General features: G+C 40.5%; 1 protein-coding gene across 1 annotated transcript; it reads right to left on the bottom strand.

The window, feature by feature from the left end:
* Positions 1-15,212: 15,212 nt before the first annotated feature.
* On the bottom strand, positions 15,213-15,671 carry LOC149238537 (uncharacterized). The gene has a single exon (XM_089369593.1). It carries the CDS (start codon positions 15,669-15,671, stop codon positions 15,213-15,215), a length of 459 nt encoding a protein of 152 aa, XP_089225719.1.
* Positions 15,672-16,602: the final 931 nt, after the last annotated feature.

Genomic DNA, 16,602 nt, shown 5'->3' with positions numbered 1-16,602 from the left:
GTTTACCTATTTTGAGGAACAGCTGCGAAGAGTGATCCCACTTAGCCATCCTTGTAATACTACCGTGATTGGAAAATTCCAACCTGTACCTGGAATCTGCTGCTATCCTTGTTTATCACTCGTTCCTCAAAATACGAGTCTTCTTTGAGCTCTTTTCACTGACTCGTAAAAAATGAAAAGTTTGCCGAGTTTTGGCCTTCCAGCTCGTTAAAAAGACCGGAAGAGCTATCCCTCCTCTAGATTTTAATCTTTTTAGACCTGAGGGATTATTGCACAAAAAGATCGAGCGCTTGTCTAGTTCGGCTCGATAAAGATATCGAACATTCATCCCTTCTGTATTGTTTTATACTTTTTCGGACTTAAGGGATTAGATGACGAAAAAGGACCCCTGGAGTCTACTTTATGTACCCTTTTCAGACTCTCTAAAACTGAAAAGGACCGAGTTGTCTTTGTCGCTGGGCTCGTTAAAAATATTAGATAGCGACAAACTTGTCTTTAGACAAGAACGAGTTTCCCTATCGCTAGGCTCGTTAAAACATAGCGATGGGCTTGCCCGAAGGGCAGGTTATAGATCAAGCATATGTTATCCTCCTCAAGCTTGACAAAAATAAAGAGGCACTGGTCAGAAATGACTGGGGAAAAATTGGGAAGAACCTCAAAGCTTAATGGTAGCAAGTCGCTCTTGAACATGACACTTTTGCCTCCGTAAATATCGGGTTGGGTTATTATCATTCACCGGTCCATTCACCATGGTCTCGCCATACCATCCATACATGGGGTAATGCTACCGATCCATCACATCAGTGTCGTTATATGTTCGAGAGATGTCATTCAGAAAGTGTCAACCGGGTCCCATCCACTACCGTACATCATCTTTCATCCTTCCATGACCGCCACCCTGAATCATATTTCACAGATCGTTTTCACCATCATCACTAGCTCCGTTCCGTGTCACTGATGTGGGATTCATTAAGGCCCTCCTTTGACGGATCACTTCTTGTCGACATCAGCTCATTATCCAAGAAGTTGATCTAGGAACACCCCCTCAGTACTTTGAAGCTTGCATGCCTCAATGGCAAGTTTCTCACTCCCGGCGATAGGTATACATTAATGACCTTCGACCAGGAGACTTTGCGTGGTGTTCGACGTCAGATCCTATATTCACACCACGTGAATTGTGCTGCAGTACCTTGAGGGTCATCATCATTATCGGTGATTCCTCTCGCGCTTGTTAACAGTTTACATTATTGACTGGTAATCAAGCGATGTCTTTCCATGTTCGACTTCAAGAAATTCTCACATGGATCGACTTGTACTAGAGTGAAGATCGGACAAGTTTGAAGACCCCGGATCTAGTTTCATCCATCCGGGCTGCGATATATATTCAGGAGATAAAAACATAGACATGTGCAGCAGATGATCATCCTACTAAAAGAGGATGATAATTAAAAGCAGAGAATTATCAGTCTATTATTAGACGATCGTCTGTTTATGTACGGCAAATGTATTTATAAAGCTGATCATGGGAAATGCCCGCATCAGCTAGATCATGAAAAGAAAGTATGAAAATATAATGTATTGTATTGTATTTTGTTACAGGTCACCTCCCGGCGATTGAATGAACTTCGGATCCTCCTAATAAAGCATTTCACCCGATAAACGACCTCATACTTTAGGGGGCAACTGTTATAGACATTTTTGTGCCTTACAGCATAGAGCATGAAATGTCAATAATCTAAGGGATCCAAAGTCCCTAAACATGTTGTTCTTACCCTTAGAGGAACAAGGTCAGCAAACCACAGCACTGCAAATCAGTTCTCCACTGAAAAACACTCAAAAACAGGTCAATTTTGGATCAAAGCAGCTACTCCAAAGGCTACCTGCGCTGCATAGCAAGTGCAACAAGGGCTACCTGCGCTGCATAGCAGGTGCAACAAAGGCTACCTGCGTTGGGCGTACTTGGACATGTGGAGGAATATTTTTCTCAATGTGCCAGTGCCCAGGAAGCTTCCAAAAAGACACTTGATCATAAGATTCACCTAATGATGAGTTAAGAGCTTCTAAAACTCCAAGTGGAAGACAGAAACTCCAAGTGAAGAACTGAAGAACAACTGGAGTTGAAGAGGACAACAAGTCACACATCAAGCTGACTTATCTTCACTTGGAATGACCCTAACCCACTCTAAGGGTGACAGTTCCTTAGCAACAGCTGAAAGCAAAGCTATCTAAAGTTACTTCTTTATGACATGCAAGAGATAGAAGGAAGAGATCCACTTACCGATGTCTTGCGCAAATGGTCGATCCAATCTCCTCTATTCGTCGCTTGCTCCCAGCTCCAATTCTTTTCACGGTCCCAGCTACACGAGATCCTGCAAACAAGACAAAGAAAGGAAACTACAAGAAGCATGCATTCATAACTGATTCAAGGATTAGCATAAATCAAAAACGCAAGTAAGACAATTCACCATTGAAACACATGCGAATAGAAGAACCTCAAATGCTTTATTAATATATGGAAGTAAGGTTCAGGCGGTGATACAACCATGAGAGGTCCAATCCAGCATCACCTTCCCGACGGAGAGAAATCTCTTCTTCACCTCCCTCAAGCAATCACCCAATGCTCACAACTGTAAACCAACAGCAATTCTTTGCACTGAATTCCGCCCTCTAGATCCCATGGGATGAGATCCTTATATAGAGTTTTGGAGTGAAGATAAGTCAGCTTGATGTGTGACTTGTTGTCCTCTTCAACTCCAGTTGTTCTTCAGTTCTTCACTTGGAGTTTCTGTCTTCCACTTGGAGTTTTAGAAGCTCTTAACTCATCATTAGGCGAATCTTATGATCAAGTGTCTTTTTGGAAGCTTCCTGGGCACTGGCACATTGAGAAAAAGATTCCTCCACATGTCCAAGTACGCCCAACGCAGGTAGCCTTTGTTGCACCTGCTATGCAGCGCAGGTAGCCCTTGTTGCACTTGCTATGCAGCGCAGGTAGCCTTTGGAGCAGCTGCTTTGATCCAAAATTGACCTGTTTTTGAGTGTTTTTCAGTGGACAACTGATTTGCAGTGCTGTGGTTTGCTGACCTTGTTCCTCTAAGGGTAAGAACAACATGTTTAGGGACTTTGGATCCCTTAGATTATTGACATTTCATGCTCTATGCTGTAAGGCACAAAAATGTCTATAACACCTTTGGCACACATTTGGCATTGAAACAAGACACCAAGTTCTCATTTCTCATTCTCAACAAACCAAACATACACTTGGCATAGACTTTCAACACCATGGAGGCGGGCACCAATACATTATATGACCAAGACAGTTACTTTACAATTGAAACTACATGCACCAGGAGGGCACTAAAACGCCACAAAAGGGAGGATAGACTCTGAATCTTGGCTGAAGCCTCTTTGGCTGAGCATGATGCTTAATGAGGTACCTTCAATCCAAATTTCAAGAAATTTGGAGCATTTTTGACATTTTGGCAAATTTTGGTACAAAAAACAGGGTTTTTCTCCCTGTGTGCCGTGCCACCTGGTGCACGCTTTTGCTAGGGAGCTCCAAACTGCAAAAAGTTTACATTTTTGGATTTTTCATGAAAAATCATGACTGCTAGTGCATGGCCAAGAAGTTTGGGCAAGTTTTGAGTTCTCAGGAGGTCAAAAACACTCAAAAAATGACCTCTCTGCCCCTATTTTGACACACAGGAAGCAGTCTTGGGAGATTGAATTTTTGGAGGGGAAAATGGGCACCAAATTCAAAAATTTTACTTGGGTTGGAAAGTAGACAGGCTGGGCTTTCCAACAAGCACACTTGGGCTCAATTTGGACTTCAGGAAGTGCCTCAAACTCAGTCTCATAGTGGCGTGATGCATAGAGGATTTGGTATGGTGCATAGAGGATTTTTGCTCAATTTTTCACCTTCTAGCTCAGAAATTCGACCAGTTTGACTAGTTTTGCTTCTTGATGTAATTTTTGATCTATCTTGATGTAATTGGATAAACATGATGTAATTTTGGCATTTATTTACTTGTTCTAGAGGATTCATTCACTAAAAAGTGAAAATTTAATGAATGAATCAGTTTCCTACCTTATAGAGGCAAGTTGTTTTGATTGCCTAGATTTTAGTGCTTTGTTTAGAATTGGTTGAAACAGCTCCTAGAATGATGAGCTCGACCCCTAGAGGCAAGGGAATGGGTTGGGATAGTCTATATCATGTAATTCCTAAGTCATTTTCAGGGTTGGACACTAGGGATTGCTTTGGCATATCATTGTACATTCTATCTCTGCATTTTTGGCTAAGGAAAGACCAGGGTTTTGCAGCACTGTTTGGGATCCATGTGGCTTTATGTTTTGATGGTGTTCTTCTCTAAGTAATTGTAAGTTCATTAGTGTTATGTTTATCATTTCCTGTATCTTCTTCTGAATTTGAACAAATGAGTGATTAAGGTAGAATCCATTAACTGCTATGCTCTGCCTTTGAATTTGTTTAAATTTCCATGTTTTCATTTGTTTAAGGAGAATTCTTGAGACTCTCTTGCTCTCCTTAGCTCCTCACCAGTCTGATATATCCATTCACTCAATTTAAAGCATCAAAACGATTGCCTTCCTTGCCCCAATCAGAATTCCGTAGAAACTGTGCCTCATCCCCGAGCCCAATTTGCCTTTCCCTGTTTCCAACACAAAACCCCCAAAAATTCAAATCAAACCCTTGTACTTCATACCTAGCCTAAAATTAGCTTTTATATCAGTCATCTCAAGCCCCATCGCTTGTCTTTTACCGAGATCAACCCGGAGAGAGCCCTCTCCTATCCTCGTAGGGCTAGCTATGAGGCTGAGCATGGTTTGATGTGGACCTAGAACCTTGCCTTTTCAGCCTGAGGCAAATCTAGGCTCTAACATAGTGGCAACCATACCGGGGAAGAAAGTTTATTTTCATTGTTTAGCTTTGTAGACTACAGACGGAGCCTGAAGATTAGCCAGGTAGCCTTCGAAATGCTTTTGCTTTGCATTAGCACAAGTAGATAAAAGCTACTTCAGTCAATCTCTGGTCTAGTTTATAAACTGAACATCTGATCTAAACGATCACCCCAACACATGTATCAAGTTAGATATGATGGTTGATGGTGGACAACGATCAGACATAAGAAGGCTGAAAGCATTCACCTGGTGACTCCTGTAAAGACTCCACTGGAGGACTAACTCTTTCACTGAGAAAATGGAAGGATCTTACACAAAGTTCAGGCATCCAAAGTGGAATGGTATTCTGGATCTAGTCTGATTTCTTGTAAATTACTTCTTTGTTGTTCTTGAAGCTGTCTTGAAAGTTTTTCAGAATTTGTTGTATGATAAAGGTGATCAAAATCTTCACTTGATCTATTCAAAAAGTGTAAATACTGAGTTTCCCTTTGATCCTGGCTTCCTTACATTTCCCACATCTCATGATGACTCTCTTCAGCGTGATGAGCTTAAAGAAAACAAACCTGATACTGTAGCTCTTGTATATACTCCTACACCTTTTATAGTCCCGGATAGGTATAAACCTCTTGTTTTACCTTCTGTTCTTCATGCTTTCCCCAAAAACTATGATCTATACTTGCCGAGGTTTGATGGTGAAAGTAAGAATGTCAACGCTGAGCAACATGTGCAGAATTTTGAGTCTTTTCTAGACCTTTTTGAGGTTGATGAAGAAGATGTCAGTATAAGGCTTTTTGCTCTTTCTTTGCAAGGCAAAGTCAAGAGTTGGTTCAAAACCCTCCCTGATGCGAGCATCTCAGATTTCCAGCAGTTCGTCAAAGTTTTTCTCGACAGGTGGATGATCGGACATAACCTTTTCCTTATTATAGAAGAGTATAACCAGCTGAAAAGATTGCCAGGGGAGACAATACAACAATTTTCAGCCAGATTTAATCAATTTTATTATTCGATGCCAGTTGATATAAGGCCTCCTCCTAGATCTGATCTCTTGCACTACCCGGGTGCCTTTGATCCGGAAATGGAGTTTCAGCTAAGAGAAAGGAATGTCGCAACACTTGAAGAGATGCAAAATAGTGCAGTAAATGTAGAGGCTCATTTGCTGATTCGAAGGGCAAGGTTGAAGGAAGAAGAGATGGGAAACATAGATCCGGAGGAATCAACCTCTCTAGAGGAAAAGCTTGATATGTTGGTGAGTGAAGTAGAAGAGATGGTGTGAAAAATGACTGCAAAAAATAAAAATGATGTTCATGAACAAGTTTCTGATCCAAAACATAGATCTGATAATGATTGTCTTATAGATCCTCTTGGAGAAGAGAGATCTGTTGATATGACATGTATGCTTGATGATGTGTTTTATGCTAACGATTTGCCTCAGTTTGATCAGTATGATGATGATGATTATGTTCTCCAAACAGAAGCTAATCTTGCAGACAAATCAACAGCTAGTTTGTGGGAGGAGGGAGTTCACTTTCAGCAGCTCGAGTACAGTGATCAACAGATGCATATCAGCTATGACAATGACGAGGAAAGTGCATCAAATTTTGAAGTAAGTGAAGGATATTTACCTTTTTGTTTTGATTCATTTCAGTTCATCAGAGACAACATTCATGCAATCAGAAATCAACGTCCAACAAGTCCTGATTTAGACCATCTTGAGGGAAATGAAAACCTTGTTCAAGACTTCTCATATTCAGCTTTGTTGTCCCCGAAAACCATTGCTTGTCAAATTGCAGATGAAGACATGGAAGCTGGCACATGTGATCAAATGATACAGGATGACTCCCTACCATTTTGTTTTGAATCATTTCAGTTTTTGAAGGATAAATTGCACAGTAAATCTTCGAAAGAGCAGCTTGTAGGAAATCAACAATCTCTCAGCTTTAATGTTGAGGATAAAGGTCAGATTACAGATGAAGGTGTGGCAGCCGAAATACATGTTCCAATGATGCAAGAGGATTCTGTACCCTTTTGTTTTGAAACATTTCAGTTTATAAGGAAGAATCTTCGTAATAGCTCTCAAGAAAAAGATGAACAACCAATAGGATGTCATACAGTTTTAATGGATACATCGCAACAGTCTTCTCAAATTTTTGATGATCCTATTGCTCGTGTGTTGGATGATGTGTGCTATAAAATTTCTTCTCCATTAGCTAACCATGTGATAGAAGAGAATGTTGATAATAATCTGATTCAAATGTCACCTTCATTGTCTTGTTTAACAGATTAATCATTACAAAGCTCACACCAATGTTGGCAGTCATATGAGGAGATTGATAAAGGAGACTTTTGTTCTGTTTGGAATCAGCAACAGAGTTTGGTTATTCACGAAATTCAGGATCCTTTTGGCAGCTTGCTGCAATCACCAAAGAAAGACAACACAGATGTGAGGAAAATTTTAAAATCCAACTATGAAGATTACTTGGACCAGAGCAGTAATGTGTTAATGGAAATCAATTATGAAGATCCTTTCGCAGTGTTCTTGAAGTCATCCAGTCAATTCATGCTTTGCAAGTTTATCAGCAGTCAACTTGATCCCAAGTTTTCATGGGAGTTGCCTTTCGATTCTTCCCTTTTCCTGCACATCAGAAAGCATTTGGGAAGAAATCAAATAACAGCCAAGATGCTAACATGGTTGCATTGGTTGTTTCATTTCACTTGATCTGGCAGTGAAAAAGAACAATTAGAGTAGGTTTTGATGAATAAGCTTTATTTTGAGCATCATTTCCAGTTTGTCGATTGTGTTTAAGTATCGAGTCAGTTTTTAGTTGAGTGAGAGTCAGTTTGTGTCGTCAAGTCGTCAGTTTTCAGTCATGCATTTCAGCTTGAGTTTTTGACTCCATAGCCCAATGGATGAAGGCACTTGTCTGCTCTTCCAAAGATCTGTAGTTCTTGGCACCTCCAAGGAGGTACCATCCCCCTTGGAGCCAATGTTAGTGTCAGTCTTTGCAACCTTCCTCTAGTGATCAAATATGCTCTTACAAAGTGGTCTCAGAGTGTCAAGGTCAAATTTTGTCATTTCAGTGAGTCTTCAAGTAAAATTTGGTCACTAGGCATTAGGTGTAGGGTTTGCTTTCACTCCTTTCAAAGTTGTCCAAATGTTAGTATATGTCACTATTCATCTGAGTCTACCATCATTCAGAGGGTTTTCATCATCATGTCAGGTTCCAATGGGTCATTTTACACCTTGTTCATGCTTCAGTTGTGCCTAGTTAAGGTCATTTCCCTCTCTTATGGTTTTGAAGGCAATTTATCTCGGATGGTCAAATCATCAGAAAAAATTGTATCTTGATGTTCATCCACCTTCCCTTATCCTTAATGTACCTTATTAAACACTTCCCATCACTGAGATTCCCCAAATTCCACATTTTTGCACAAACCCTCGTTTCTTGCTACAAACCCTATTTTCTAGGATAGGCTTGTGTTTTGCCCTTTTGGACCCCTTCTCCTCGCTCAATCTCTAAAATTCCACTTTCCCTTGCTTCCTAACATCGCTCCCTACTTCTCAAAATTTTCCCAAGAATTTAGAAGCCCCTTATCCCCTTCATTTCGCTTCATTTCGACAAATCCCTGTTCCACACATTGGGGTAGGTTTACTCAAATGACGTTTTTGAGCAAGAAAGGATGAATTTTGAAAAACTGAGAGAATTTTTTGTCCAAAATAGGCCAAGGAAGAAAAACCTCCTTCAATTTTTACACAGGTGTCATGGTTTTAGAAAAATGTCAAAAATATAGTTGCCTTGGGAGAATTGATGCACCTATGAAGTGACCTTGGGGAAATCAAGTTTTCTCCTAGATTGGTTGGTCAAATGACTTGCTTGATGAGTCAAATGATAACTAGACACAAATATCTTTCCAATTAGCTATCATGAGATCAATTTGGAGTTGAGGAAGACATTCAACAGTTGACTGCAACAACACTCTGACTTGAGGCAGCCTCATTTGGCACATTTTGACCAGTCCTGGGATATTTGATTTTTGACCAGGAAAATGAAATCCAAATTGAAACATTGTAGTTTGGTTGGAAATTATAATAAAAGACCTTTTGAACGAGCTATCCTGCACCCAATTTGGACACCGGGAAGGCCTCCAAAGGTCGCTTGGAAAAAGGCGCGGTGCACTGGGAAGGCGCAGCGCATTGGGCAGTAATTTCCAGTGTAAATTTACACTGGCGCGACGCACTGGGAAGGCGCGGCGCATTGGGATAAAAATCCTAATTTCTCTCAAAAACTCCCTCAAATTTCCAAAATCACTCAACTCTTCTAGTGTGCAAGTAATTTAAGCCCTCTTCCTTTCTAGTGAAGGAGTTTTTCATGCAATTTATGGTGGTTGTGTAAAAGAAAATTCAAACCCTAATACCTTGCAATTTGTGCTCACAAACAAGTGCTTAGGGTTTGCAGTTGGTGTTTTGTTGCAAAATTCCATTCCCTCACTTCCACACTCTTTGTTTCCCACATTCATTTTCTAGTTTCATCCCCATATCCCTAATTCCCATATCCCTAAATTCACTAACCCTATATTCCTCAACTGCCACTATCCCAAACCCTAGCTATTATCCCTAAAGCTCCCTCATTCACTCATTCACTAAGTCACATCATTCCCTATCATTCCTATTTCCCCATCTCATTTGTAAAATCCCAAGTTACTCCAACATTCAGTGGTTGTCTCCTCCTCCAAATTTTGTCAAATCGTCAAAGGGAAAACTACCACTTGGCAAGACTTCATTGTTCCCACTGTCCCATTTTTGCCACAGTCCCTCATTTCCCTTTGGCACACATTTGGCATTGAAACAAGACACCAAGTTCTCATTTCTCATTCTCAACAAACCAAACATACACTTGGAATATACTTTCAACACCATGGAGGCGGGCATCGATACATTATATGACCACGACAGTGACTTTACAACTGAAACTGCATGCACCAGGAGGGCACTAAAATGCCATAAAAGGGAGGATAGACTCCGAATCTTGGCCTACACCTATTTAGATGAGCATGATTCTTGATGAGGCACCTTCAGTCCAAATTTCAAGAAATTTGGAGCATCTTTGACATTTTGGCAAATTTTGGTACAAAAAACAGGGTTTTTCTCCCTGTGCGCTGCGCCACCTAGCGCGCACTTTTGCTAGGGAGCTTCAAACTGCAAAACGTTTACATTTTTGGATTTGGCATGAAAAATCATGACTTCTGGTGCATGGCCAAGAATTTTGGGCAAGTTTTGATTCCTCAGGAGGTCAAAAACACTCAAGAAATGACCTCTCTGCCCCTATTTTGACACACAAGAAGCAGTCTTGGGAGATTGAAGTTTTGGAGGTGAAACTGGGCACCAAATTCAAAAATTCCACTTGGGTTGGAAAGTAGATAGGTAGGTCTTTCCAAAAAGCACACTTGGGATCAATTTGGACATCAGGAAGTGCCTCAAACTCAGCCTCAAAGTGGCGCGACACATAGAGGATTTGGTGCGGCGCATAGAGGATTTTTGCTCAATTTTTCACCTTCCAGCTCAGAAATTCGACCAATTTGACTAGTTTTGCTTCTTAATGTAATTTTTGATCTATCTTGATGTAATTGGATAAACATGATGTAATTTTGGCATTTATTTACTTGTTCTAGAGGATTCATTCACTAAAAAGTGAAAATTTAATGAATGAATCAGTTTCTTACCTTATAGAGGCAAGTTGTTTTGATTGCCTAGATTTTAGTGCTTTGTTTAGAATTGGTTGAAACAGCTCCTAGAATGATGAGCTCGACCCCTAGAGGCAAGGGAATGGGTTGGGCTAGTCTATATCATGTAATTCCTATGTCATTTTCAGGGTTGGACACTAGGGATTGCTTTGGCATATCATTGTACATTCTATCTCTGCATTTTTGGCTAAGGAAAGACCAAGGTTTTGCAACACTGTTTGGGATCCATGTGGCTTTATGTTTTGATGGTTTTCTTCTCTAAGTAATTGTAAGTTCATTAGTGTTATGTGTATCATTTCCTGTATCTTCTTCTGAATTTGAACAAATGAGTGATTAAGGTAGAATCCATTAATTGCTATGCTCTGCCTTTGAATTTGTTTAATTTCCATGTTTTCATCTGTTTAAGGAGAATTCTTGAGACTCTCTTGCTCTCCTTATCTCCTCACCAATATGATCTATCCATTCACTCACTTTAAAGCATCAAAATGATTGCCTTCCTTGCCCCAATCAGAACTCTGCAGAAACTATGCCTCATCCCCGAGCCCAATTTTCCTTTCCCTGTTTCCAACCCAAAACCTCCAAAAATTCAAATCAAACCATTGTACTTCATACCTAGCCTAAAATTAGCTTTTATATCAGTCATCTCGAGCCCCATCGCTTGTCTTTTACCGAGATCGACCCGGAGAGAGCCCTCTCCTGTCCTCGTAGGGCTAGCTACGAGGCTGAGCGTGGTTTGATGTGGACCTAGAACCTTGCCTTTTCAGCCTGAGGCAAATCTACGCTCTAACATATTGGCGACCATACTAGGGAAGAAAGTTTATTTTCATTGTTTATCTTTGTAGACTACAGACGGAGCCTGAAGATTAGCCAGGTAGCCTTCAAAACGCTTTTGCTTTGCATTAGCGCAAGTAGATAAAAGCTACTTCAGTCAATCTCCGGTCTAGTTTATAAACTGAACAGCTGATCTAAACGATCACCCCAGCACATGTATCAAGTTAGATATGATGGTTGATGGTGGACAATGATCAGACATAAGAAGGCTGCAACATTCACCTGGTGACTCTTGTAAAGACTCCACTGGAGGACTAACTCTTTCACTGAGAAAATGGAAGGATCTTACACAAAGTTCAGGCATCCAAAGTGGAATGGTATTCTGGATCTAGTCTGCTTTCTTGTAAATTACTTCTTTGCTGTTCTTGAAGTTGTCCTGAAAGTTTTTTAGAATTTGTTGTATGATAAAGGTGATCAAAATCTTCACTCGATCTATTCAAAAAGTGTAAATACTGAGTTTCCCTTTGATCCTGGCTTCCTTACTTTTCCCACATCTCATGATGACTCTCTTCAGCGTGATGAGCCTAAAGAAAACAAACCTGATCCTATAGCTCTTGTATATACTCCTACACCTTTTATAGTCCCGGATAGGTATAAACCTCTTGTTTTACCTTCTGTTCTTCATGCTTTCCCCAAAAACTATGATCTATACTTGTCGAGGTTTGATGGTGAAAGTAAGAATGTCAACGCTGAGCAACATGTGCAGAATTTTGAGTCTTTTCTAGACCTTTATGAGGTTGATGAAGAAGATGTCAGTATAGGGATTTTTGCTCTTTCTTTGCAAGGCAAAGTCAAGAGTTGGTTCAAAACCCTGCCTGATGTGAGCATCTCAGATTTCCAGCAGTTCGTCAAAGTTTTTTCTCGACAGGTGGGTGATCGGACAGAACCTTTTCCTTATTATAGAAGAGTATAACCAGAACCTTTTCCTTATATAGGCAAGTTGTTTTGATTGCCTAGATTTTAGTGCTTTGTTTAGAATTGGTTGAAACAGCTCCTAGAATTATGAGCTCTACCCCTAGAGGCAAGGGAATGGGTTGGACTAGTCTATATCATGTAATTCCTAAGTCATTTTTAGGGTTGGACACTAGGGATTTCTTTGGCATATCATTGTACATTCTATCTCTGCATTTTTGGCTAAGGAAAGACCAGGGTTTTGCAACACTGTTTGGGATCCATGTGGCTTTATGTTTTGATGGTGTTCTTCTCTAAGTAATTGTAAGTTCATTAGTGTTATGTGTATCATTTCCTGTATCTTCTTCTGAATTTGAACAAATGAGTGATTAAGGTGGAATCCATTAACTGCTATGCTCTGCCTTTGAATTTGTTTAAATTTCCATGTTTTCATCTGTTTAAGGAGAATTCTTGAGACTCTCTTGCTCTCCTTAGCTCCTCACCAGTATAATCTATCCATTCACTCACTTTAAAGCATCAAAACGATTTCCTTCCTTGCCCCAATCAGAACTCTCCAGAAACTGTGCCTCATCCCTAAGCCCAATTTGCCTTTCCCTGTTTCCAACACAAAATCCCCAAAAATTCAAATCAAACCCTTGTACTTCATACCTAGCCTAAAATTAGCTTTTATATCAGTCATCTCGAGCCCCATCGCTTGTCTTTTTCCGAGATCGACCCGAAGAGAGCCCTCTCCTGTGCTCGCAGGGCTAGCTACGAGGCTGAGCGTGGTTTGATGTGGACCTAGAATCTTGCCTTTTCAGCCTGAGGCAAATCTAGGCTCTAACATGCTGCAAACCACCAAGGTTTCCATGCTTCCAAAATATTTACTCCTCGCCATATGTAGTGAAGTTGTAGACTTGTGAGTACATCTTGCCAAAATGCGATAGTAATAGGACATGTGAGAAATAAATGATCGATAGATTCTGATGCCTGTTTGCAGAGTATACACCAGGTTGGTCCATGATATGATCACTTTTGGAGGTTATCCCCTGTGGGTGCTTTGTTGTGCAGAATGCACCACATAAATAACTTAGCTCTGGGAGGCACCTTCAATTTCCAGAGTACACTCCACCACCAATCAGATACAGGGGGTTTATGACCAGAGTAGATAAGTGGGTAACCATGCTTTGGGGAGTAAACACCATTCTGTGAGTGTGCCCAAATGAGCTCATCCTCACTCTCAGTGATCTGAACATGAGATTCAATAAGAGAATTAATATAATATTTCCAATTATAGAGCCAGTTGGGAGGAATACCCAGATGGTCTACAAATTTCCAGGCTTGGTTGAAGATAGTAGAATTGTCCTGATCAACAATATGGGAAAGTCTAGTGATACCTGCATTAGTGAGGAAGTGAAGTAACTCTTGTGGTAACTGATAAGCGTTCCCACATCTAGACCAGGGATCCAAACCAATACGAACCAGGTTTCCATTTCCAATCCTCCAGGTTAATCCATCTCGGATGAATGCTAATGAGTTGAGTACCACTCTCCAAACCGTGGATATATTTGTTTTGTTCCAATTTGGTTGCCTGATCCAATCAAGAGTATGGAGTGGGGAAATGTACTTCTGAGTGACCACCTCTGACCATAGATTCCTGGAAGTGAGAACATTCCATCCCATTTTGGCTGCTAAAGCATTTGCAAAGGCTTCTAAATTTTTCATGCCCCATCCACCCCATTTATTTGGAAGTGAAATGATATCCCATCTAGCCCAAGCATATGTGTGGCCTTCTTGTTTACCCTTCCACAAGAATCTACAACACAACTGTTGTATTCTGTGCAGTATGCCCCTTGGAATCCAAGCCAGAGACATCCAATACACCGAAGTAGCTTCCAATAAAGATTTGATGAAAATGAATTGGCCTTCCATGGAAAGCCATCTATGATTCCATATATTCAGACGCCCTTTCGATTTTTTCCACTAGCAAAACCCAATTAGCTATCTTGTACTTTATAGGCTTGAGTCTAAATCCTAGGTATTTAAGCCCATCATCAAAGGGGAGGATAGTATAAGGAAATATCTGATGTGCTGTGTGGATTTCATTTAAAGAGCAGCCAACAGTAGTCAGAGTCGATTTAAGTTTATTGCATTCCATGCCTATAGCGAAACAAAAAGATCTGAGGATAGTGGAAAAAGTTTTAATGTCTCCAATAGATCCATTGAGAAATACGAGAACGTCATCGACAAAGAGGAGGTGGGTAAGGATGCAACTGTTGGTGATCTTAATGCCCAACAATCTACCGAGTCTCTTTTCCTCAGATATGTACCAACTCATCCCTTCCATGACCAACAAGAAAAGAAGTGGTGAGAGTGGACAGCCTTGTTTGAGGCCTCGTTCAACATGAAAGAAAGGTGAGGCAGAGCCATTGATAAGAACATTGTATGAAACATTAGAAATACAACACATAATCCATTGAATTAAACTTAAAGGAAATCCCAAGTGAGTCAATAACATTCTCAGGTAAAGCCAGCTGGTGCGGTCAAAAGCCTTTTCCAAATCTATCTTGAGTATCATACCTTTTAACCTCTTGATCTTGATGGAGTGAAGGACCTCCTGTGCAGTACCAACTACTTCGTGAATCTGTCGGTGGTTAAGAAAACTATTTTGAAGACATATGCTTAGATAAGATAGGTTTAAGGTGATTGGATTTTATCTTTGCAATGATCTTACATATAAAATAACAGAGAGAGATGGGTAGAAAATCATTGAAGGTCTGAGGGTCATCAGATTTGGGTATGAGAGCAAAGAAGGTAGAATTAAATGCATCATACATTCAGCCACTAATCCGACATTCTTCTATAACCTGAAGAATATCATTACCCAAAACTTTGAAAAAGGCAAGATAAAATTCTACTGGCCATCCATACGGTCCAGGGCTCTTGTCTTTATTGAACCATTTGAGAGCGCCTTCCAGTTCTCCCAGAGTTACAGGCTGAACAAGTTCCTCTACTTCTTCATGATTTACAAATCTAGGGAACAACCCTGCCACCTTGATGATCTCAATAAGGGTAGCTTCCTGTGGAGCTTTGAATAGCCGACTGAAATGTGAGGTACCAAGGGTGGCCAATTGATTAAAAGTCTTAACTCGGTGGCCAATATTATCCTCCAAGTGCCAGATGGTATTAATGGCCCGTTGACCATTTGCATACTGATGATAAAACTTCGTATTGTCATCCCCATACTGAAGCCAAATAGCTCGACTCCAGAGTCTCCAGATTTCCTCTTTGTCCATTATTATTGTATTCTGGTTTGTTTCAATTTTAATTAGTCAATCTTTAGCTTATGAGGTTTCAAAACCACGTCCATCCTTATCAACCAGATTTTCAAGTTCAACTTCAATATCTTTGAGGAGATGGTCATCCTTTGCTCTTTTTTCTCTGGCCCATTCAATAGATTTGTGTTTAAGACAGAGCATATTTTTAGCAAAAGCTTTGGAAAATGACTGACCTGGAGTAGGGGGTGAGATTTCCAATAATCAATGACCATGTTAGTGTACCCCTCATCCTTGAGCCATGTCTAGTTGAACTTATACGGGGCTTTAGGCTTACGATCAGCACTAGCAAATTCAAGGTATATAGGGGAGTGATCAGATAAGCCTCCTGAGCCCACCCATTGCATGTACAAAGATAAATGGACCAAAATGGATTCTTTAACAAGGAACCGGTCCAACCTTCTGGCAAGCATAGCCTCTCCAGTCCTCCAATTATGCCAGGTAGGTTGGATCTGAGCCATAGGAATATCAATAAGGTGATGGTCCTCCAACAATGAATTGATGTGATCATATAGAGGGTCAGTCTAAGCATTGTGTCCCCAGGATTCCGCATGGCCTATAGAGAAATTAAGATCGCCTCCAAGGATGATGTTGTCAGCTTGCATGTATGAGAGATTGAGAAGATTTTCCCAAAAATAAGCCCGGTTGATGCAGGGTCCATAAACATTGATCAGTCTCAATTCCTTCCCAAGACCAGAGGTAAATATGTCAGCCCCAATGATACCTCCCCCTCGCAAATATTAAGTAGCTTTACAATCCGAGGATTATAACCTAATGCAATGCCTCCAGATCGTCCTCAGACATCAAGTGCATGAAAGAGCCAACTAGGTACAAGAGCTTCTAGGGAGGGGGTGATCTGGTCACTAAGTGCTAGAGTTTCCTGTAAGTAAAT

The sequence above is a fragment of the Pinus tabuliformis genome, chromosome 8 (genome assembly GCF_031772625.1).
Source record: "Pinus tabuliformis cultivar Carrire ecotype Pingquan chromosome 8, CPIR1, whole genome shotgun sequence".
NCBI lineage: Eukaryota > Viridiplantae > Streptophyta > Pinopsida > Pinales > Pinaceae > Pinus > Pinus tabuliformis.
The sequence above is the reverse complement of the archived record's forward strand: the minus strand, read 5'-3'. Positions and strand labels throughout refer to the sequence as shown.